This window comes from Falco peregrinus, chromosome 2, assembly GCF_023634155.1.
Source record: "Falco peregrinus isolate bFalPer1 chromosome 2, bFalPer1.pri, whole genome shotgun sequence".
In the NCBI taxonomy this organism is placed as follows: Eukaryota; Metazoa; Chordata; class Aves; order Falconiformes; family Falconidae; genus Falco; species Falco peregrinus.
The window spans coordinates 127,183,362-127,208,215 of NC_073722.1; the positions used below are offsets into that span (position 1 = coordinate 127,183,362).

The window sequence follows — 24,854 nt, forward strand, 5'->3', positions numbered from 1 at the left end:
AGCTAGGAGAGGAAACAGCCTTCAACATTCATTATCATTCCAGACAAGTACACAAATTTCTGGTTAGCCGATTCTTCTCTGCACGTTTGGCAAGACCGGTTATTCTGCACAGTGTGTGAAGTCATCTTACCTGGGAGTCCATCATGATGTCGCTGCTCACAGATACGCTCCATGGTAGAATTGGCAAAGCCGTAATTACTTTGCCCAGCATTTCCTCTTCCACAGCTTACAGAGGAGAACACAACAAAATAGTCCAGGTCTGGACACTTCTTACGAGTCACCCTTGGAGCAGAGCGGGAGAGAGAAACCCCATCAGAAAAAACCTGCGAATTATGTGTTACTGTGAAAGGCTACTGCAAGACTAAAACGACCAAGTTTGATCAGCTCTGGGACCGTAAGAGCAGTTTGTATCTGTCCGTTCTACAGACACCTACCAGTCCAAGTGAAGGGTGCCTGAATACTTGGGCTTGTTGACCTCCCAGAATAACTCCGGGGTTTGATTTTCAATCATGCCATCTCTAAGAACCTATTGGGGAGCAGGTAGAGAAAAAGAGAAGGAAAAAAAGAAAAAAAAAGGTGCAGTTTCAGTATCTCCAGTTTCTCCATTTAAAGTTGCTACATGGTTTGAGATATGAGAGGATATCGCTACACAATGCATTTCTGAATATCCTGAAATATGACAAGAACAACATGGCTTTTGGCAAGTCTGCTCTTTTCAGCACTGCCACTGCAGCCTTCAACTGGGAAGTTCTGTATGGGATTTTTCTCTTCACCAGGGCCCTTGGGCAACTTTTATCTTCTCCCAGAACTGAGCTTGCTAGCCACATACTGTTGCTTCCCAGGTCAAGGGGCCAGATCTGTAAGCCTTTAGTCACCAGGTAAGGCCAAAGAAAAGTGTCCTTTGAAACACAGAGAGGCAATCTAAAACTGTATGAAGCCTGACTGCTTTCAGTAAAAAAGCCACTTGAATGGCTGCCACCTCTTATAAGTCCTAAGCATTTTTGTCACTTACCACAGCCAAATTAAAGACGCCTCCAACTGGGCCAAGCTGCAAAGCTTCTTCTATCAATAGCTGTGTTCCTTCTAGTGTTCCAATATCACTGGTAGATACCAACACTTGGATTCCCAGTCTCTTCCACTCTCCAACACGTTTAGCTTGGTAGCCTACAAAAACCAACCAAAAACAGAAAAAAAAAAGAAGAAAAAAAAAAGGGGTGAACAGTGCCTGGGATGAAGCATTCAAACCATAAAGGTTTGGGTAACCTGCTCCTTATGCTGTTCTGACTAGATAGGGACCAAATAGCCAAATAGTTCCTCACTCAGCTGTAAGAGAAAAATTGGACAAAACTTGAATAGTAGATAGAAATCACCAGAGTTTCATAAATACCATAAACAGATCAAGATGGAGTCAAGAGAATGGAGAGGGAGAAAAAAAAAAGTACAGTAGTGAAGGTCAAATTAAAAGATACTTCCTCCTTTAGAATAAAGGCGACAACACTTGTCTGAAGTGAGAGTACATGAGAGGAAAGAAGGGATCATGACATTATTATTTGCTGACAGGACACTTTAAAATGAAAACTACAAATTGAGGCATGTTGAAAGACAGTCACGTTCCCTGTTCCTTTATGACTTTTGCTTACCAGTTCGTATGCCAGAACGAGATGTCAGTACAAGCTTCTGTGCTCCTCTCTCAACTAGCCACTGAGCCAACTCAAGCCCAAATCCTCCTAGGCCTCCTGTGATGATGTAAGACTTGGTAGGTGGACAGGAGGTTCGGGAGACAGCAGAGATTTTAACTGGTTCAGACTTTCTTAAGTGATGTTCCTTTTCTTCTTCCTGGACCTTCCCACCACAAAGAAAAAAAAAAAAGAAAAAGAAAAGAAAAAAAAAAGAAAAAAGCAGTTAAGATCAGATACACAATGCATTTCTTATCTTTCCATGCTATGCTTCTCCAGCCAATGGGAATGACCCTTGTAGAATCAGAGTGACGGACTTGACAGTTACATTTATTACAATGTCAACGGTAAAAACGGTAACTCTGTACTGCCCTAGTTATGCAACTTCAACTTGAACTGGATCTAATTATCCAACCTACAGAAGATGACAGGTGCATCAGAGAATCAAAGTCATTATCTCATTACCTTGATCATAACTTTGCCAATGTGCTTTCCTTGTGCCATGAACCTGAAGGCAGCTTCTACCTCCTCTTTGCTGAACACTGTACTCCTCAGGGGCTTCACTACACCATCTTCTATGCCTTTGGTCAACAACGCTGATACTGCTTCCCACTCTCTGTTTCCTTCCTCAAAGATTGCATCTAGCAGGATCCCATGAAACGCCACGTTCTTGAGGAAGAGAGCCATTCCTAGAAAAAGCAACTTGGTTATGATCGGATGCTGCTGACATTTCAGAGGAGAGTTATCTTCTGCTTCAGAAACATTTCTGTGTAGGTCAGTAGCATAGACTGAGGAGTAGAACAGTCTTTAGTTGCTAGAATTCTACATTTTGCAAACTCATTCTTGCATGTACTCTCTAAATGCTGTATTAGGTTGTTCTCTTATAATCAATCAGACCAGTTTAACAAACTCCACAAATGAGAACTGTGTGTTAAGAGGACAACCTATAACATGGTCAGTCTGACACTAAAAAGGACATTTTGTGTCTAGTGATAGCTGGGTTAAGAGTCACACAGGAGCTAGAATCTCGTGCATCTCCTGTCCAACTCCACAGGCAACTCTTCCTTGTAGGAAGTTTTTCATGATGCTAGGATCTTTTGGAATTTAATCAGAATGAGAAAGGAGACTGCCAACACTTGCTATACGCAATCATTGTACAGCAGGAGGACATTTTTGTCATTTTTCACTAACACATCATGTCATAACATTCAAAACCATGGGTTTTTCCACCCAAGAGAAATCAGGTTAATCTTTCCCATGCCATCAAAAAATGGGAGGTGCTGTTGACTCTCAAGGGACAAGGGCCTTGCAGAGGGGTCCTGACAGACTGGTACACTGGGCAATCATCAATGACATGAAATTTAGCAAGAATAAATGCTAGATTCTGCACATGTGACTGAGTAATGCCAGACACAGGTATAAACTGCGAGAGGAGTGGCTGGAGAGTAGCCCTGCAGAAAGAGATCTGGGGGTGCTGGTGGGCAGCAGCTCAAGAGAAGCCAGCAGTGAGACGTGGCACCAAAAGGACAAACCATAGCTGGGGGTGCATCAAACCCAGCATCACCAACTGGTCAGGAGAGGGGACTGTCGTGCTATGCTCAGCGCTGGTTTGGCCTCACCTGAAGTACCGGGTACTGTTCCGGGCCATTCAATTTAAAAACAGTGTGAAGGTCCTTGAACACATCTAGGAGGGCAAAGCTGGTGAAGGGGCTGGGAAGCATGTCCTACGAGCAGCTACTAAAGACTTTGGGTTTTTCTGGTTTGGAGAAGAGGAGGCTGAGCGGCCACCTCATTGCTCTCTGCAGCTTACTGAGGAGGGGACTTCGAGGGAGAGGTGCTGATCTCTTCTTCCTAGCATCCAGCCATAGGACGCAAGGAAATGGCTCAAAGCTGCGTCAGGGGAGGTTCAGACTCGGTATTAGGAAACATTTCTTTACCAAAAGGGTGATCAAACACTGAAACAGACCTCCTTAGAGAGGTCGTTGATGCACCATGCCTATCCATGTTTACCTGGCATTTGGAAAATGCCTTTAATACGCTTCAGGTTTTGGTCAGCCCTAAAGTGGTCAGGCAGCTGGACTAGACTATTATTGCAGGTCCCTTCCAACTGGAACCATCACATCCTATTCAAAATGGCACAGATATTTAGTGAAACAACAGATTAAGCTTCTCTCAAGATCAGGTTCTCCGTAGTTATCTGAAAAATTCCAGTTATTTTCACTCTACTAATGATCAAGTTTACCCAGAACAGAGGGGAAAACCGCAGCTTGTACAGCTATGAACTTCATTTGCTGAGTTTTACAGTGCATTCATCTATTACGAATGCATGTGTTATATCCCAAAAAGTTTTTAAGTCAAGTCCAACACATCTATGGAATCTGCAAGCTAACAGACTCAGTGGCAAACAGTACCATGTGAAATGAATGCTGCTTCTTACTACCTTACTATCTGAACACTTTGTGGGCAAGATATCCTACACTGATTCTAAAGAAAGACAGCTTACATATTTTGTGTGTTTTATGCAGGCTTCCAGAAAAATACTGAGTGCCATGCTTCTCCAAGAAAGCATTTGTTGAAAAGACTACATAGTTGTTAGTGATAAAAGTGGAACAAGTATTCCAGCTAAAAGCTGGAATTTGAAGACTAGCCTGTGTTAAGACAGCATACAGGTTGTGCTGTCATGCTTGCTTAAACCTAATGAGATGTATTTCCCAATGCCTGCCCCATCTTACCAAGCTGACTGTTGTTAGACAGATCAAATTTGCCTATTTCCAAAAAGCGCCCATGTCGAGCAAGACAGCGCAAACTGGCTTGCAGCTTCTCTTCTGCCAAGGAATTTAACACGAGGTTGACACCTGCAACGAAAGGAGAAGCAACTATTTCATAAACTCAATCTGCTGAGAGCCTAACCCTATTTTCCAGCGACTCTTTTTGTCTTTAGGAAGTGCAACTGCATAATGTGGCATAACTGACAAAAGAAGGAAAAAATAGTCCTTGAACTTACCTTTTCCATGTGTAACTCTCAGTATGTGTTGCTCAAAGGTAGTATTTCGGGAGCTGGCAAAGCTATCAGCATCCAGCTGTGGGAACCTTGCTTGGAGATATTCACGTTTCTCAGTAGAACCTGTTAAGTAGAAGACAGGTTGAATGATGCCAGTACTTTTCCCTGCGCCCCCCCAGCCCTTCAAATGATGAAACAGCTCATTTTCCTCTGCACATCTTTTCCCAAGGACTGTGAGGTTGAGCAGCCATCAAGCACTTGTTTCAAAAGGCATCATGCCTTAGGACAAAGGCTGCCTAGTTGTTACTGATCATTTATAAGCTAGAAAAAGAACCATGAACAGAACAAGCCTTAAAATGGATAAGCATTCTTTGGTCACATTACTGAATTTAAAATGAAGAAGCCTTGATCTTCTTCCATACTTCTGATTACATAGTGTACAAGGGTAGATAAATTTGTCTGTGCTGTGGAAGTTTCAAGCACATAGCCAGTAACTGTATTTACCATCCTCAGTCTAGAAACTAGATCAAAGTTACAAGAGATCATACTGGAAAAAACCAAAATGTTTCTACACAAACACATATTTTTATATATAAATATGCACACGTTTCCTCTGTTTATTAAAGCAGATTGCATATATTAAGACTCAGTACCGGGTCCTTCATGTGGGTCACAGCAACCCCATGTAACGCTGCAGGCATGGTGAAGAGCAGCTAGGAAGCTGCCTGGCAGGAAAGGGCCTAGCTGACAGCTGCTGAATATGAGCCAGCAGGGTGCCCAGGTGGTCAAGGTGGCCAACAGCATCCTGGCTTCTATCCCAAACTGTGTGGCCAGTAGGACCAGGGCAGTGACCGTCCCCCTTTGCTCGGCACTGGTGAGACCACACCTCAAATCCCGGGTTCAGTTTTGGGCCCCTCACTACAAGAGGGACACTGAGGTGCTGGAGCAAGTCCAGAGACAGGCAGCAAGGCCAGGGAAGGGGCTGGAGCACAAGTCTGGTGGGGACTGCCTGGGGGAGCTGAGGGTGTTTAGCTTGGAGAGGAGGAGGCTCAGGGGGGACCTTACCACTTCTCTACAACTGCCTGGAAAGAGGTGGTAGGCAGGTGGGGGTCAGTCTCTCCTCCCAGGTAACGAGCAACAGGACAAGAGTAAACTGCCTCAAGTTGTGCCAGGGGAGGTTTACATTGCATATCAGGAAAAATTTCTTCACTGAAAAGGTGGTCAAGCATTGGAACAGGCTGCCCAGGGAGGTGGTGGAGTGACCATCCCTGGATGTGTTGAAAAAAAACCAACAAATGCGTAGATGTGATGCTTAGGAACATGATTTAGTGGTGGGCTTGGCAGTCCTGGATTAATGCTTGGACCTGATGAACTCAAGGGTCTTTTCCAGCCTAAAATATGCATTTAAAGAATCATGGAATCATTTATTTTTTTCCTGTAATTTTGGGCACTCAGTACTCACCTACAGTAGCAAAGACATGGCAGCCCATGCTCAGGGCAATGGCGATGGCTGCTTGGCCCACACCTCCTGAGCCAGAGTGAATAAGGATACTCTCGCCCTTCTTCATGCCACCTCGAACCACCAAAGCATAATAAGCAGTTGCATAAACCACAGGCACTGAAGCTGCTTCTTCCAGAGTCCTAAGAAGCAAAGTGAAAGAGAGAAGGTATTTCTAGCCTTCAAAAAAGACTACTACATTCTCCTGATGAAATTTGCTTTTCTGCAATGGAAAGGTTAAACTGCCAAGATAGACCAAAAAGTCTAAGTGGTTCCCAATCATACAGCAGACCACCACAGATGCCAAGCACACCCAAGAGTTTCATCCTTCCGCAAAAATATGTCCATAACTAACCAGTGACATAAACAATACCAAAATCCCAGTGTACACTGAACCACATGGAGCTAAGAGCCCAAGAAAAAGACGAGAACCTTGTGCAAGCTGCTGTAGAAAAACTAGTGCTCAACTCCTGCAGCAAATCTAAACCAAATCCTACAGCTGCTTGTAAGACTATAGCTCTGTTATTGTTTCCCAGAAGGGAAGCTACCCATTGTGCAGTACTCTGGTCAGATCAGGGCTGGCAGACTTGAGCAGGAAGGCAAATCTTCACACACACAAACCAGAAAAGAGAACTGACTTACCAGCTTTTAGGCACCTCCCATAGAAACCTCTTGTCACAGTCTACCACTGTAGCTAGACCCTTTGCTGGCAGCAATCCCATCACTCTTCTTCCAGCCAGGTCCCGTCCTGAGAACTCCATGCCCAGCATGCACTGCTGCAAAGCCCAGTTACCTGAAAGAATGTTAGCATTTTTCACTAAAATTCCTTGGTCAAGAATTTACTGCAAGTAGTCCTTCAAAGTTAGAACCCCAGAGACAGAAAATGTGCTGGGATTTGTCTACTACGTACACAGTTCGTAAGTCCCCACAGTTAATTTCTTGCTACAAGAATAGTGGAAAAGGACTTTGTCTCATTAATCTTACTCTTTATTCTTGATGATATTGCTTTAGTTTCTAATTTTCAACTGTGAAATTTCATGGAAACATCTTGTTTCAGAGGTGATTTTGTTCCTCTTCCTAGTTTATATATCATTCTTTTTCAAAGGGTGATCACAGGGAAACACACTCTGAAACCTTCGTTTTTGCAAATGCCCATTTTTGGCAGAGACTAATCTCAGTCATGAAGCAAAACCCAGCCCCGTAAGAATCTCCAAACGCACTACTTACATGCTCCACCCTCTCTCTCCTTTAAAACCATTTTAATATGCTTTAAAACCATTTAAAGCTTTAAAACCATTTAATAGACATTACGTTAATTCTTAACTCACTATGAGACAAGATATTATCACCTCCATTTTGTAGGCAGGAGACTACTTTACCTTGCATTTTTCTCCCCTAAAAGCCAAGCATGTCCAGTAGCACGGCAGCGTGAGACTTTTGACATTCTCACTTTGGCACATGCCTTGCCCACCTCTGGAACATCAATCAAGTTGTTTCACCTCACAGTTGATATCTATGCAATGGGGCTAGTAATGTCTCCTCACAGCAAGGTTTATTAATTTTGCCATATGGGAAATGGGACTGCAACTGGAAATAGAGCTTTTACAAGTTTTGGCATACAGCCCTGCAGCAGGGCTATACTACTGTTCCAAAAGTATGCTTTCTTGCTAAATCAACCTGTATACACTTTATCCAGTGCATAACTAACATTCAGGAGATTATGTGAATAAATTCTAGATCAGCAATACATAAATAAAATCACACTAGAGGAAAATGTAACTCACCAGGGATAGCATCTGGAGAAAGCTTTCCTGTAGCCAGCATAATGTCACGGAAGTTAAGAGATGCATAATAGACTTTGCAGAGCTGAACATCAGGATTAGTTGTGTGGAAGTGTCGAAGTGGGGAGACAATCCAGCGAAGAGATGAGAGGTCTCCACGAGTCAACACATTTACATAGGCGTATTCTGTCAGCTCCTGAGGCTGTGCTGCAGAAGGAACAATAAAAGAACGTTACACACATTAACACAGGCACACACTTTCCAGAATGAGTAAATTCCTTGTGTATTTGCTGCCTCCTCCCCAACTTTCTCTCCAGAAAGACCTTTCTTACCCTATACTACTACCCATATTCTAATAGCTCATTCCTTCTGCTGGCACTAGAGCATGCTACTGTTCACTGTGAGCTGGAGCAGGAGAATTCCAAATTGTCTATTAAAAATAATAAAAAAAATAATCGTAGGAATGATAGCTACTCATTTTCTATTTGAAGTCCATTCAGACTCAAGACCCTGTAAGCGATCCTCAGACCTCAAAGGCGTTACCTTGCTGCACCATGAGATGCCTGAAGGAGCCCCACTTTCCATCACGATAGACATTCGTCACCAGGTCCCTCTGAACCATCTTCTGCATCTCCAGGGAAGAAAGACTGATGGGTGGAACAGCTGATGAAGGGTTCAAGTTGGAAATGAACACACACCTAGAAGAGTTGTCATTTTGTTTGTTTTACTATAGCTTCTTTTCAGGCCTATCACAGAAGTATCTCATCTCCAACTGTGACTCAAGGGCATGCTTACATACCTGATTCTGTGGCCTTCTGCTTCAAGGCGAAGGCAGTTCACCATTCCCAGAATTCCTGAGTTCCCACAACTGGTGGCAGTCAACCACACAGGCTGCTCCGATGTGTCAGCCAAGACCTCCTACAGGACAAACTGTTTTACTATAAACCACAGAAAGGAAATAGCCCTTGTATCCTTACGGCACGGCAGAGATGAAAAACTTGTATTTTAAGAAAACTAAACACACACACACTTCTTTCAACACTGCTAAATATATCTCATTTAGAAAGTGTAGTGATTTGGAAATGCAGGTATCCAGGACACAGGAATTCTCACCTTTAAGGATTCAACCCACTTAAAATTGGTGTCATCTACTGGCAGAAAAACGGGTGTTTTGACAGGGGCTTGCCGGCGACATAGGAAAATAACTGAGCCAAAGAATGATTTCTTCATGGCAACCAGATTCATTGAGGCTTTGCTGAATAAGCCTTCCCACTGTGCCTGTCAAATCAGGTAAAACAACAGTTAACAGAAAAGTCCAAAGTCAAATGAAAATACAAGTCACGTCTATACTTCATGTTGAGTCTCCTCAAATATGGCTTCACCAGGAAAAACAGGCACTGTCCCACCTCTTTCTTGCTTTTGCTTGAAATCTTGGCATCTGTTCTGTATTGTTTCAGTAGAAGTATATTTGATTAGCAGTATTTTATCTATGTCTAGATTATTCCTTCCTCCCTAAAGGATCTTCAGAAAGCAGCAGAACAATTATCTTGAAGCCCTGGTTAGGGAACTAGTCTCACCACACTACCAGGTGTGCAAAAACCAGCAGTGATCATGCTGGCAATCCCACAGCGTACTTGAACGTGTCTAGAACTTAATTCCAGTGGTAAGGCACAACTCCACAAACACAACATACAGATGCCAACACAGAAAATAATGGAAGTGGAAACACAAGAGTTTAGATGTTATCAGTTTATGTCACATGAGCCCTGTCTGCAAAAGAAAAAGTAAAGTGGGACAGAAGAAACATGAAAAACCAAGTCACCCAAATCCTTCAGCTGCAGGGGGCTGAGAAGCAGCAGCAAACACTAGCAGGGAAGAATCATTGTAACTTACATGTACAGGTGCAACAGCATTTCAGAAGAACAAGAGAACTAATGTGCATGTATGGCATACCCAGAAACAGGCTCTACAGTCTGCATGAAATAAAGATGGCTGCAGGCTCTCAGAAAAATCCATTTGTTTTTTATGCCAGGCACGAAACAATTCCATTGCAATTTACAGCATGATACCTTATATTGGGAACTAGGGACAGTATCCCTGCCTAGAAAACTTTAAAAACTATATGAAGTCCTGCCTACTCTTGCCCGTGTCATATTGTTTTCTTTAAAGCAGGTGCATTCAACTTGCATGTATCTTCTCCAAGGCATTTGCTAATACCAGGCTACTGACACTTATGAAAGATCTAGGTTTTAAGCCATCAGCTTCAGTAGCATTCAGATGCAAAGCCGAAGACTCATCCTTTCTTCTTAAATACCCTTTAAAAAAAAAAAAAAATCTCTGCAGAAGGTGAAGAGCTAGAATCCATATAATTGCAGAATTCAAAATCCAACCCCACCATACTCCGGAATTATAAACAAAGAAGTTTAGCCATTAGAAGTGCTACTCTCTTCTTATTCCAAAAAAAGAGCCGAGAGGCTACAGCCCCTCAGATCAGGAGGAATGCCTATGTTCTGTAGCGGGGCAGCCTCCCATTACTGCTTAGTCTAACAGCTGCCAAGAGAAGGTGATGTCCTAGTTCACATCCTTACCCTAGCCACTCACTCTCCTCCTCTTGTGTCAGCATTGGCATTAGTTCATCTGTACAATATACTGGTTTGCAGATAAGGCAGATACCCTGCTCCCCTGCCCCTTCTGAGGGCTTGTTTTGTTGTATGTCATTATGGGATCAGATAAAGTGTGGAGGAAGGGAAGGAAGGAGGACGAAAGAAAAGACTACAAGAGAAAAGCCTTCCTTTCAGGGAGCACTTCAATGTTAGAAGAACTTAACTAGTTTGTAAAGTCTCACTCCCAGCAGTGATATCAAAAGGAAGAGAGATATTCTGATACTCAAGCATTTTAGGATCCTACAGCGATAAAGCTGTGCCCTACCCAACAATGCAGCACGTTTTAGCTATAAAGGAATTATCCTATTCAGTATTTTCATGCAGATTACGTAGATATACAAACAACAATGAATAATTTCCAATGCATTAAGAAAGGCTTTCCTGACTGAACTCACAGTTCACTCCCCCAACCTAATATGTGGAAATCCACAATTCTTCTCTTCTGAAGAGCTCTTTATTACATATTCCTGCATAGGGTCTCAGTGGAAAGCAATATAAGTGATGTCTGCTCAACAAGAGCATCTGCAAACAGCACGCTCCGGAATATAAAGTATTTGTCCCTTCCAGGAGGCTTACCTCACTCAAGAAGCTGTGTTTCTGCTGTAGATCTGGGTTTGTAAGGAAACTGACAAGTTCTCCAAGAGTTTCTCCTTTAAGGAGGGTGTGTACCAAAACAAACCCTCCTTCTTTCACTGCAGCTGCCAAATTAGAGAGAATTTCAGTGGTGTTCCCTGAAACACTTGTGGAACAGTTGTATACCACCAGGTCAGCATTGGTCAGATTTCCAGAGGGAAGGCTAGATGGATCCCACTGGCTAAAGAAGATTCCAGCATCCTGTAGCTCTGTTTCACTAGCTGAAAGACTTTTCAGGTTGTGGTCAGTGGCAATGTACTCCAACTGCAACAAGGGCTGAGTATTCAGAATACTTTTGACACGAGAGAACAGATGTCCACTTCCTGCAAGAGCCTGTGAGAAAAGAAGGGGAAGGAAAAGAGGAAACCAAGTTGAAACATGAACGATATCCAAAATTATAACTTGAACAATATAAGTATGTGATCAGGTTAGAGGAAGGCCTAGAAACACTAGCTGTGGTCCCATCTTGGGCTTCCAGCTAACCTCTACTATCTTCATCCTGTGACTGATCGTGTTCTCCAATGCCACATCCAGGCAAGTCTTCAACTCTGAAGAATCTAGCAATCCATTGAGAAGAGGGTCGTCCTGGAAGTGCATTTTCTCTTGAGTTACGATCTGTTCCAGCTCGGAATAGAGGTTTCCATTCAGTTCCAGACGGCAGATTTCAGCAAGGATATGCTGAAGACCCTTCTGTCTGGGTGAGAACTCTGCAGCAGGCACTGCAGTTTCTAGTCCAGGGATGACTAATTTGACCCCATGCACTGCCACCTTAGCCTGTAAGTTCTGGATCAGATCTGTGGAATAGAAGGGGAAATGAAAGGAAGAGTCAGATTTTCCCAAAGATGATTCTTTTCGGTTTTGCCTCCATTTGCTACATCAGCTGATCAGCACCACAAATTACAGAATCTCCTATCATTAGCATAGCCACAAAGATATCGTACATGCTCCTGTACATTCATGTGACTACGTTCTGTGCAGCAGCTGCAGCCCCCAAACAAGTGGGCTTTGTGGCAAGACAGTCTAAACCACCCAAATAACCTGTGGCAAGACTGACTGGAAGAAGGCAACTAACAGAAAACTTCTGACTGATTTAGGAAGTTGTGGAGGGAAATTGTAAGATTCCGCAGATACAAAAGTATTACCGTGCTTTTTTGCTTTATAACCAGAAGGAAAATAGTTCATCCTGGCTGCAATCAGAAACAGCATTATGAAAAATAAAATCCCACTACAGCATATGTAAAAAACTTTCAGGAGACAGTACTGGGACACTGCAGAAGAACAGATACCTTTAAAATCTATTATCAAATCAAAGGATGAGTGTGAAGACACTTTACCAATGTAGAATGACAAAACTGCTGTCTCAAGATAGAGCAAAATTCATCACTGGAGTAAAAACTTCCAAAAAACAGTAATTCCTTTCCCTTTGATGAAAAGGCACTTAAAGCGATGAGCTGAGTGGGTATCTTCCCATCCAAAGAGCACTGTACTAGGCTACCAGTTTCACAATAGACTAAGCCCTCCTATCCTATTCTTGCAGCAAACACCGATTTTTTTTTTGCATGTCTCACTAAAACACTTTCCCCTCCTTGGATATGGTCTTGTGCCCACAACCAAATGGGAACAGACATGTCAGCTTACCCATCTTGGCAGCTGACAGGGGAAAACAAAACAAGAAAGCTAAAGACTTGAGGAAGTCGGCTCTCCTGTCAAGTGTTTGTAGCCATCAAGCTGGATTTCCCCTTATGATTTATGCCTCTCTGCTTGCAGAGCAGGTTGTGCCATCCAACACTGCACTGACTGCTATAGAAGGGTAGATGCCCCTCCTCATGGCTTTACTCCTACGCACACTCTAAAGATACCTCAGGCAGAAGTAGCTCTTAGCTTCTAGCAAGCATACAGACACAAGACTCCTGCTGAAGTCCTTTACAGAGACCAATACTTTATTTCTTGGAGGCTCTGAAGTAGTATGAACAGCTTCCCTCAGACATTCCTGTCAGGCTGGAAGATTCCCCTCATGTGACAAGAAAACAATTCCACTTTACCTTTGCAGTGCTCCAGATAGGTATGAAGATGGACACTGGAAGACAAACAGTCACTTTCAGTATAGGGCACAAAGCAGAATTTTTCCAGGGTGGGAGGGATCCGTTCCTGTTGTCGTCGTGGTGCCACAGAAGCATGAAGACCATTGATCTGAACACCTCCTGCTCTGAGGCTATTAAGACAGTGGTCCACAACAACATCACAAGCTGAAAGATAAGAAAGAAGAGTAAGTTTGTATCAAAACACTGTAAGTATTTTATTCAAGGTGATCAGATGAACAGTGCTATGTCAGACTGTTACAGAAGCTGCAGAACAGCTTGGAGACTCTAAGAGGGCCCTCCAAAGTCCATCCTTCTTCCTTAGAAGTCATACATTCATCCACACAGCAGTCAAAGCAACTAGAAAAAGCCCAAGCATGAGAGACGTTACCTTCTACGTTGTCCTGGTATTGGCACACCAGCTCTTGATGCAGCACTGGGTCAATACACACTGAGCGAATCCTGGTGGGTAAGCGCAGACTGCGCCCAGTCTCAGCCAAGATTATCACATGCAGCAGGGTGTCAAGGAAGGTCACCCAGTTCCCATTCCACAGAACTTTCCCTCTGCTTGCTGCAGAAGAAGAAGAGGAAGCCTCACTGATTCTGTTATTCAGCAGATGCCAGAAGCCACTGCTTATCAAATGCAAAGTCTGCTGCATGTACCCAGCTCCCCCTGTAAACTCCCAACAGTCAGTTCTACACTGGGGATAACAGCTTTCCCAATGCCCTGTCAGAACTTGTAGCTGCTCTCCATTATCACACAAAGTAAAGTTACCACACAAATTGACAATCAGGTGGACTGTCAACACAAATGGAATTAAAAGGTCAAATATTTAATCATTACAATAACCATGCGTATCACTCTTCTATAGAAAGTAAATTCACCTTCACTGTTGCATTCCAGAACACCCTGGAAAGTTGGTCCATAATTATAGCCACGCAGATGCAGCTCTTGGTAAATGTCTTCTTTCAAGAGGCCAGAGTCTGAGCTCATGTCTACTTGAGTCCGGAAGTCCACTGTCTGGTTGTGGAAGTTCTTCAGATCAGTGTTGTTTTCTAGGAGGGAAATCTTCCCTGATGGGCACAGTGGCAAGAATAAGAATCATCAGTGTCCATAAATAACGGATTTTAGCATGACAGTGCATACACATACTCTTCTTTCTCTTACCACTCACAGCCAGATTCCCATTCCCTGACACCTCAAAGCAGTGGGAAGCAGGCATCAGTCTGACTTCCAGCTGTATTGATCCTGCAAGAAACATTGCAGAAGAAGGGACTGTGAGGTCATTCATTGCTACCATCTGCAAGCAGAGCTTTCTTTCACCATCTCCAGACTCACTGTGCACAACACGTAATGAAGATGACTATAACACGTGCTACTTGACTGTATGAATTAACCTCTTTGTTCAGTCGTGTCACTCTCTTCTTTATATTCTTTCTCCCATGTTCCTCCTAATTTTCCCCTCACACTTCTTTCCTCCCACTCCCTTCATCTTCATTATGCAGTTTTGCAGTTATACCAGCACTCCTCACTCACCCTTTTTGGGAAGGATAGTCGCCTGATGAATTGTGACTTCTTCAAGCATAACAGTTGTTCGCTCCACAGCCATACCCAGAGACCGTGCCAGAGTTCGCCAAGCCAGTACGAGGTACCCAGTCGCTGGGTACAGGACTCTGCCATCAATACAGTGACCAACCAAGTAGTGGTCAGGAGACTCAGGACTCACATCTGTCAAAGAATAAAGAGCAGAATAAAAATACCAGGAACACCCTAATAAAAAAGGTTTTCCCCCCTTGATGTCTGTAAGAGGTTCCAGTTGTTTCCCCAACTACCCTGCCTGGCAACGCACACTTCCCAAAACTACTGTGAGTCTGAACCAAGACAGTTCCTGCTCTGTTCACACTCTCTCATCCCATTTCAGAATCAGGTCCAGTCTTTTTCAATCCAAACATTAAGCTTCAGGAAGTGGCTTCAAGGATACAGCTTTGACTATCCTTTTCCTAGTTTTAAAAAAAAGGAAATGCAGAGGTAAAGCAGGAAAGAGATAGACCAACAAAAACCCCCAAACAGGCAAACACACCAATATTGTAGACTGAAGCAGATGCAGAGCCTTTGGAACCTGCTGGAAAGTCTTCAGCTTTTGGAACATCCCAGTCCTGGTTGTGGTCCCATTTGATGTATGGAGATATAAGGGGTGTTCCCACTGGAACAGGGTATTTCACAAGTGGGAACAAGTTATTTCCAAGAACATTTATCCTAGGAAGACAAAAAAGATCAAGACAATGAGGGAGGCAGGGGAGTAGAAAAAAAAAAGGGGGGGGGGGGAGGGCGGGGCGGGAATTGAACATAACACTTAGAGGTCAGACAGTAACTGGCCTTGGGCTCCACGTCAGATTTCTCCAGGAGTACCACAAACACTTATTGCAGCCAAATTTGTAATTCTAACAGTCTAGAATTCTGATGCAAAGTTTATTTCCAAGAGCTAGTTCCAGGTTCCTAGGCCTTCTAAAACGGGACGCCTCTTTAAAGGGCACCTTCCCAGACTGAACAGTCTCTAACCAAAGGCAACATTTCATAAGTGAGCATGTTAAATATGTAAAGCACAGATGTAAAGCCCATAAAATTTTTCCAGGTTTATTGAAGGAGTATTTCAATCCTGCATACTAGAGAAGAGACTTGAATTATCTCCTAACTGATACCCCACTCACCCTCTTCCCTTAGTCTCCTTACCCAGTTAAATGAATCTTTCCAGTCTGCATAAGGAAGAACTCCAAATTATTTTTGTGCTCTTTTTTCATCAAAGGTAGAATGGTGCAAGTTGGTTTCAAAGTTCTCCTCAAGATAGCCTGGTCAGATAAGAGTCCATAAATCACTGGAGGAAGGCATTACTTACTACTTTGTCTCTGAATTTTTCTCTGTAGATCTCAAGCCACTTCTGTTTCTGTGCCAAGAGTTCTGTGTTAAGGTGCTAGAATGTATGCTTTTAACAGGTAAGAAGAAGAACAGCACAATACCATTCCAGCAAACCAAGAAGTTGCGCATCTGGTAAAGCGGAACCTTCGTAATATTAATACAGTTCTGCCAACACACAAGTCTCCCTTTCCCAAGCAAGACTGTCAAATGGAATCAAATGCTGCAAAATCAAATTCAAGAACTGCAAAATCACCCTCTCAAGCCTCCCACTTGTGCGCACGTGCACACACGCACACACACAGCTTAGGCCCTTACTCCAGGAGCAGCCCCTTTTGGCCTGAAGCATCCCAGCGCATTTTCTAAGTAACAGCTATTAAATCAAAAAATGTCTGACCCATCTTGTATCTCCTCTTCAATTTGATCCCACCATCTTTAAATGGGAGAAGGGAGGGAAGAGAAAACCAGAACACTTTCACACCCAGCTGATAAAATCTTTAGTCACTTGCATTAGAACCCAGAATTGTACAATGGTTTTAACATTATCTTTTTATTAAGAAAAATATCTGCCTAATTTAAAAGCTCTGCTCTGATTCTCCCTTCATGTCAATTTCAAAGCATAAATAAGACTAACATAACACAATAAATATACACTGGATTGTAACTCAGCAGCACTGTATAACTCTTCAACTTGATTCAGAAGTAACTATGATTCTTTTTAAGACTTTCCTCCTCTTGCATGCCACAAACCAAGTAAAGACTAGTCCTTGAGACTTCAGGGACAGGCACAAAACCGCAGCACTGATCTTGCTGAGCAAGTGCATCCTAATATACCTCCTGTTCTGCATTCCCTATTATGGACCTAATTCCACAAAGATCATTTCTTATGAGGTGGGGAGAAAGGCAAAATGATCATAAGGAGAAAGGAGTTCATGAAGAAAGCAAGCTCCTGTGGTCTCAGGCTACTTGGGCTAGGAGAAGATGGGGAAACTCCACTACCAGACACCACCTTCTAAGACAAAAACCTCAAACCAAATCAGCTGATAGATGGTGATAACAGATTTTTCATAGAGTAAACCTGTTAGTCTTGAATATCTCCCCCCATCCCAAGTTTCACATACACTATCCATTAGATCCAGTGAAATGCTTTTCTTACTCATCGCACAGTCCAGAGAGCCGACTCTGCTGTGTGCATGGCAATGAATAAAGGCAACAATGTGAATATTTGGATGGGGAAGCAGTAGTATGTTGGGGTTTTGGGTTTTCTGTTTTGCTTTGATTTTAAGATTAACATACACCACCCCCAAAAAAAGCCCAAACCAAATGAAAATTCACACAAAAAAACCCCATCAATAAAATGCTAAAACTGGGAGAGACTCAAAAGTACTGGAGGGAGAAAGCATTTTCAGAACAAAGAAGGGGGAAGAAAAAAAAAACCCACCTAAAACACAAAACCGAAAAAATGCAGCACTGTTCCCTAGTCCTTGGGCCCTCAATCTCCTTTCTACAGCAGCATATCAATATAATATTACGCTGACACAATCAAACATAATACCTGTAGAAGAGCATGTGGAGCAATCTCTACTACAACAGCGTTCTCCGGAACGTGCTTGAGACCTTCGTGGAACAGCACCGGATTCACTAGGTTGTTCACATGATACTCTGCAGAGGAATTCCTAGCCAGTTCACTCTGCCACTGAGATTCAGGGATTGATGTACTGATCCATCGTGCTGAACGAGGTTTAGGGTGTGGAATGATCTACAGACAGACAAGGAGGCGGCACAGGAGGAAGAGTTACATGTCACAGAAAAGGCAGGCAAAAGCAAGCAGCCCCTCCTTTTCACAGGCCATTTTTCTCAGCTTGATTACTCAAGACATCCTTCTCCTTGAGGCCACAGGACTTCAAACCTTAGGTCTCACAGAGGTCTACATGCTTAAGGTACTTCCTTGTCCCCCTAAAGAGAGAGACCCTCCTGAGCTCAACATCACCTATACTCAAATCCAGGTGCCCGAGCGCAACCATGTGAGCCACAGTTTGGCAGCTTTACCTTCTGCAGGGCACTAAGCAGCACCGGCGCAATAGATGCCATGTAATAGGAATGAAATGCCACTCCAGCGCTGCGCACCTCCTTTGCGAACACACCATCCTTTTTCAGTTTGGTGACAAACTCAGTCACAGAGTCCTAAGAAGGGGAACATAAGTGAACTCAAAATGAAAGCTCACAATGTATTTGGGACCTGTATGAGTCACTGCACTCCTTCCCCCCGGCCACGCCCTTCATCACTTGCCACTAAGGGGAATCATATCTGGGATGAGGTTATCTCAGCATTGTAATTTATCACTCATCACACTCATGGCTGTAAGACTTGTAAGACTATTCAGTGTAAGAGATCTTCTATTACTAGCTTACTGAGGCACTAACATCATGTCCTCTCACAGAACATTTGAGCGTTTACGCAAGCACCATGTCCCCTCCCGTCCTTCAGTCCTGCTCCCCCTTGCGAGTAGCTGAGTTTTAACTCAGCTTCATGCTTTCTTCAAACCCAAACTTCATGGGTCCCAATCACTTCCGTATGCACCGTATCAGCTCCTTGCTCACCAGCGGCCCCGAAACAGTGACAGTATCTTCAGAGTTGTGACAGGCTGGTACCACATTGGGAGGACAGCGTTGCTTACATTCCTCCCATGTCAGACCTGCAGAAGGAAGCCCTCAGGATAACACAAGCATTTCTAGCAGCGAGCCTCGTAACAGGAGGCAATCTTAACTTAACCACAGAATCACTGTGCTTAATTCAGCGTTTTGCAAAACTGGCAAAGGTCCTTAAGAGAGAGACAGAGATCCACTCTTGTCCCCAAAAGTGATTCTGCAAGAGCTAAGGATACTTATCTCAGGGCTTCAACATGCCATTTATCACTGTTCTATTGAATGAGAACAAGAACAGATGACTGAATCTTTGTACCAGCCCATTAAGGGATGGGGCAGGGGAAAGCCCACATGCTTTCAAAGAAGCTATAGAATCGGTTACCTCATCTTGACCTTAGCAACCTGAGCTAGAACAGGAGAGACAACACATGAGCTTGACTCACGGAAGCTGAGAGCCACAAAATAACCATAGAAATTGACAAATCTAGTGGCTTAAACTAGGTTAACCCATGCAGCATCCCGTCATGTATTAAATGGATACAATAGGAAGAATTTGAATCAAACATCAGATTATGAAAAACGTATTATATGCAGCACTCCAAGGTAAGTTCTGTGATAAGCTTGTCATGTATTTAATATAAAGGAGAAAAAAAGCTAAATTAGGTAGGTAGTCCTTTACAGCATTAGTTAAAAGTAAGAAGTCTCAGACTGTAACAAGTGACCTAGTCAAACACACAGCATTAGACCTACAACAGCTTTTCCCTTAAGTATTTCAGTTTTTAACTGACCACTGCATCCAACACTAAGAAACACAAAAATAGTAATGCTACCAATGAAGCTACACCACAAAGAAAACCTGCTGGGTCCAAAGTTCAAAATTTCACTCCATAGTGGGCAAAGCTGTATCACTTACAGAAACACTGAGCTAAGCTTGTTCAGGAGAAAGCTTCTGCCTAAGTGCAATTAGGCTCATGTAAGTTCTACCAGTATTAAATACCACTAGCCAGTTGCCCACTACATAATAGTGGATTACTGCTTTTGCATCTCACTACTCTTGCAGACAATCAGATTATTTTTTTTTTAAATAATGCAAATATGTATATATAATGTGTGCGTGTGCACACACATATCTCTCTCGAGCAAAAACAAGAGCCTTAAGTTTTTCACCTCTCTTTTCAAGGAGATTACTTATCAGGCCTCTGTCATTGGTCACCCATCAATAAATCTCTGTTTCCACTTAGTTTTGGATGGATTACCAAAATTCTGCTGCATTCCAGTCAGAAATTAGTACTATTATATCAACTTCAATATTTAATAATGTTTTCCACATCAAAAGAAAGAGGCAACAGTAGCCAAAATTTTACAGACGTGACTGTCTCTGCCAACACATTTCAGAGCCCAGTTTTACCCCAATGCTATACAGAGATCGGATGTACACTCTTCTGGAAAGGGTATACCTACCCACAGCAGCCATTCCTCCCGGCGGCAGTTTGGCCTCTTTAACGCATCGTCCCCGCCAATAAGCAGCAAGAATAGCTTCTTCATGACTTAAGGAGTTATCTGCGTAGCCACAAGCTAGTTCACCCACTGAGTGGCCCAAAATCCCATCAGGCTGCAGACCTGCAGCCTTCAGCAGATCAATCTGGGCAATCTGCAAGGAAAAGTAGGATTAGTGATTCCATGCCAGTGTAAGCAACTATCGGGCCCCAAAGTGAGTATATTGCACACAGCAGCAGTGAGTACATTGCAAAAGGTCTTTTTGGTACATTCTTCTTGGCCTCACTGCGGTTTTTTCCCCCCAGCCTCATTTCAAAGCAATTCCAAGAATCACTGTGTGACTCCAGTACTGTCTGGGCCTCTCCACTATGCAGCTTTCCACTAAGAAGCTATTTCAAACAACAGGAGGTTGTCAAGAGCATGTCTGTACAAAGCAAGAGGCAAGACCAGCTTCCAGATGACCTTTAAAGCTCTACCTCTATACTTTATCAAGAAACAACGAATCCCACATTGACACTCAGAATTAGGAGACTTCCTTTGGCATCTTTTAGTTCACTTGCAGAACAAATTTTAGAAGGCATTCAGCGAAACCTTGTTCTTGGCACAAACACCTTCATAAAACTTAAAGACATTCCTTAGTGTCTTAAAAGGAGAAAATGCCCCATGCAGATATACACACACACATCAGTTTAGCTCAGTATTTGTCGAAGCATCTTCCAGGTGGCAGAGCCCTGAACTGCTAAGGGTGCAACACGCTCCCTCCTATCAGAGAGGTATTTCTAACAGCTGCCATTTGCTGATTACACAGAACAAGCTTCATTAATTGGTATAAAGCGTTAAGGGCCAGGCACACTAGAAGAGTACGCCTATGTGGATTGAGTCCATAACGACCTCCACCAGCCATCCGAGTCTTACCTGGATAGCAGCTAGTCCAACAAATGCATGGACAGTGTCATCGAAAGTGTTTTCATCTGCTTGCAGAAGCAGGTCTGAGACCTTTAGGCCTGTGTTCTTCAAAGCCTCGTCTGAGCGCAATATAGACTGGCGAAACAAATCCAGCTTCATAAGGCTCAGGCCCATACCTGTCCACTGCGTCCCCATGCCTGCAGAATGAGGGAGAAAGGGAGCTTCAGTAACGCTCCACAAAAGGACATCACACACTTGCTCTGGCAGTGAAAGAATTCTATCCAAGAGCAGAACACTGACATTTCTATTATCCCCTAAATTAGGCACTGTTTTTTATTCTCCTGGACTTTACTATCACCAGAAGATAGCAAAGTTGGAAGATCAGATAAAAATACAAGAAACATGAATCTCCTAGACATATCACAGGGCTGCAAGATATTTCCTCATGCTATAGTGAAAACTACATTACAGCACAGAATGCAACTGCCCAAGCCCCAGATCCAGAGGAATGCAGAAGCTTGGACCCACTGCACACCTACCTGAGCAGATGTACCAGAGCGGTCTACCAGACGCTTGAACTTGCTGAACCTCTTGTATGTCACTCTCAGTGCCAACTAGCGCATAGCCCCTGTAGGGCATGGAGGACACAGGAACCACAGAGATATCGGTGAGCAGGCTTACAAATGGGCTGCATCCTCCATGTTTTCTGCTCTCTTGAATTAGTACTTCCACAGCTTCCTGGGTTCTGCCACAAAACTGAACCAGTCTTGGCACGTTACAAGTCTCAAGAGGCTGGTGTTTGTTCTCATTCGGCCTCAGAATGACATGGGCATTAGCACCTCCAAAGCCAAAAGAGTTGATACTAGCAAGGCCACCTTTCACTGGTGTTGGTTTACAAACCACCTCCAAAGTGCCATCTTGTAAGGCAGGAATATCTGGATTTGGGGTATTGAAATGAAGATTTGGAGCCCATAGCCCATGTTCCAGAGAGAGAATGACCTGGAAGAAAAAGCAGTGTTCTGTGCTCTGCATTTCCTTGTAACAAACATTCTTTTGTTACTGTTTTACTACAAATGACCACATAGAATACACTAAAGCAGCTCTCTAAGGGACACTTCAGAGAATAGCATTACTGATGTTCATCTAGGCAAACCCTAACTCCTTGCAGGAAAGTCAGCAGTGGTCAGGGTGGTAGCTTTAAGTTCAGCGTTCAGACCCTTTCTAACTGCAAAGCCATGCAGTTTTGCTGGTAAAGCAGCCTGGCTACTGTAAGTATCACATCTTCCTTCTCCCCTTTTAGATTCCTGTCCCTTCATTACACTCTGCTTCATCTCTGCCCAGTCACACAACACCACACATGCTCTTCCTTATCACAACAAATGCTTCTGTTTCTGCCTTTGCTGGAAAAGAGCCAAGTTGAAGCATTGGTAAAGGAGTTTGCTTGCTGCTTTGCACCCATTTGTTGTCTTCCTGACCCAAAAAAGCAGGAAGAACAGAATGGTGAGAACTGGCAGAGCCAAAGGGAAGTACAGAAGCAGGATGAGAGTTAGAACAGCTGTGTCAAAAAAAAGAGGAGCTCCCTTCCCTCAGCAGCATCCTACAAACAGCCCACACTCCTCTGAAGCACAAGTCCAGCAAATCACAGACTACAAAGTCAGTTGCCAACACCCTGCGCTCTCTACATCTGGCAGTTCCTTCATCACCCCGAAATGGTCAGAGAAACATACTGGTTGGGCAACTGTTCTTTCAAGTTGACTATCAGACATGACAGCCTACCTGGAAGAACAACCAGCATAAACGCATTACTTCAACTCCAGCCAGCACGCTTAAAGTTGCAGTCTAAATGTTTTCATGCACGCTGTCCTACACCTACAATACTATGCACTACAAACTTGCTGTTGCTTTACACAGCATACATATTCATACTTTTAAGCCTGCCATGGTTTGTAACACAAGTTAAGAGAGTACAGCACAGTCAGCAAGTTATTAGGCTGAGCAGTTCAAAGGTGCAGGTGAATTTTCCCTCCCATACCAGAATTTAACTAAAGTGGCCTTAGCAAGACCTGGTTTCTTTCCTACCTATCAACATAATTAATGGATTCTCCTCAAGTTTGAAATCAGATACTTTCAAGATCTATTTTCCTAACTGATATCTCAAATATAAGAGGATTTCATGGAATTTCAAAAGAAAACATTTATGAAAACAGCAGACTTCGAGACAGTTACTGTTTAAGCGACAGTGGGCTTAGTGTAGTTTCTGGCTTGGTCTCAAGGACGCCTGATCTGCCACTCTGATCAACTTCCCAATCTTAAAATACCAAGTACTGCACAACTTCCAAAGAATCGAGAACAGAGACAGAGCTTCTAACATCCTCCCAAAGCTTCAGGGGCCTGGAAACGAGACCTAACACAGTTTAACAAAAGCATAGCAGAACTGTACTCTAGCAGGTATGATGGGTGCCATAGGGTCTTGCCTGCAGCTGTAACTTCCAGTACAAAGTAAGAAAACTGATTTAAAAAAAAAACCAGAAAACATGGTGTCAGAGAAGTCTTCAAAAAGAGATTGTGGTCCTTGGTTTTGGAGTTCTGCATCCTCTAAGAAACACAGATAGGGAAACAGTATCTCAAAGTTATGATCCTGTCCTGACAGATCACGGCAGAACTGCACTAAAACTGTTTACAATGTACAACACTGTATGCATGAAGAGGTTTATTTTGTGACTCAGTTATCATTCCTTCTAAGAAGGTGTCAGTCAGAGACATGTGGTGCTCAAAAAAGTAAAACTTTCCTCTACAGGGAGACAGACACTGCTGCCTCTGTGGTTTATTTGTAGGTGATACTATTCACAGCAAGTTGTATCTATTCAGGTCATAATAACCATTTTAAAGAGCCTAAAATTCTAGCAGTGACAGTGTACGTGACTTCAATTTGCACGGTCCTAAGGCTGTCAGTAATAGGCTTACAACCAAGTGTGAACATTAACTAGCGCTCTGCTAAGCAGTTTAGCAGCCAGAGCCAATCCGATGGTCTGCCCACAGCAGTAGTGAGCAGGCTGGTTGCCAAGACAACCAGTTACTCAAGCTCCCCAAGAACTCACCTGTGTTCCTGCCAGCATAAAAGTGAAGAGAAAGAAATGATATACCCCTGACAAACAGCCAGAAGGATCAGCTACCCTACTGGCATGGACAGCCCACTCTGCCTTTTATCTTTGGTCATCACTGACTACTCCAAATGTTTTAAGTCCCTCTACTTGTACGCTCCTCAAAACCCAGATGACTTACAGCAGAGCTCTGCTGGAAGGCGCAGTGTAAGGATAACCAACAGTGACCCCAAAGCCTTTATTCTAAGCAGAGTTATGCTCCTGTAGAATTCAGTAGGAAGGGGGAACTAAGGTTTGTGTGAGTGCACGTGCACACTTCTGCACACACGCAGCAGAAGGCCACCTGGGCATCTGTGTCCAGCTTGCAGAACAGCCACCTGAGCTTTTAAAAGTATTTACAGGTGAAGCAAGAAGTAGATAATTAATGAGAATCACCCAAGTTCTTCTCATTACTAGTGAACAT

General features: G+C 43.3%; 1 protein-coding gene across 1 annotated transcript in view; it reads right to left on the minus strand.

Moving 5' to 3' along the window:
* Window positions 1-24,854, minus strand: part of FASN (fatty acid synthase) — a 44,897-nt gene that overhangs the window by 8,668 nt on the left and 11,375 nt on the right. Inside the window, exons 9-36 of the mRNA XM_055794362.1 lie at window positions 21,830-22,289; window positions 21,300-21,487; window positions 20,349-20,538; window positions 18,843-18,937; window positions 18,291-18,425; window positions 17,797-18,000; window positions 16,062-16,177; window positions 15,412-15,587; window positions 14,868-15,059; window positions 14,499-14,579; window positions 14,216-14,404; window positions 13,722-13,901; window positions 13,295-13,498; window positions 11,736-12,046; window positions 11,196-11,585; window positions 9,070-9,234; window positions 8,756-8,874; window positions 8,500-8,654; window positions 7,960-8,163; window positions 6,818-6,968; window positions 6,140-6,318; window positions 4,681-4,800; window positions 4,409-4,531; window positions 2,142-2,365; window positions 1,641-1,842; window positions 1,013-1,164; window positions 435-526; window positions 131-282 (exon numbers count right to left, since the gene is read on the minus strand). Coding sequence (XP_055650337.1) covers window positions 131-282; window positions 435-526; window positions 1,013-1,164; window positions 1,641-1,842; window positions 2,142-2,365; window positions 4,409-4,531; window positions 4,681-4,800; window positions 6,140-6,318; window positions 6,818-6,968; window positions 7,960-8,163; window positions 8,500-8,654; window positions 8,756-8,874; window positions 9,070-9,234; window positions 11,196-11,585; window positions 11,736-12,046; window positions 13,295-13,498; window positions 13,722-13,901; window positions 14,216-14,404; window positions 14,499-14,579; window positions 14,868-15,059; window positions 15,412-15,587; window positions 16,062-16,177; window positions 17,797-18,000; window positions 18,291-18,425; window positions 18,843-18,937; window positions 20,349-20,538; window positions 21,300-21,487; window positions 21,830-22,289 — 5,149 coding nt within the window. The remainder of the gene's footprint in view (window positions 1-130; window positions 283-434; window positions 527-1,012; window positions 1,165-1,640; window positions 1,843-2,141; window positions 2,366-4,408; window positions 4,532-4,680; window positions 4,801-6,139; window positions 6,319-6,817; window positions 6,969-7,959; window positions 8,164-8,499; window positions 8,655-8,755; window positions 8,875-9,069; window positions 9,235-11,195; window positions 11,586-11,735; window positions 12,047-13,294; window positions 13,499-13,721; window positions 13,902-14,215; window positions 14,405-14,498; window positions 14,580-14,867; window positions 15,060-15,411; window positions 15,588-16,061; window positions 16,178-17,796; window positions 18,001-18,290; window positions 18,426-18,842; window positions 18,938-20,348; window positions 20,539-21,299; window positions 21,488-21,829; window positions 22,290-24,854) is intronic.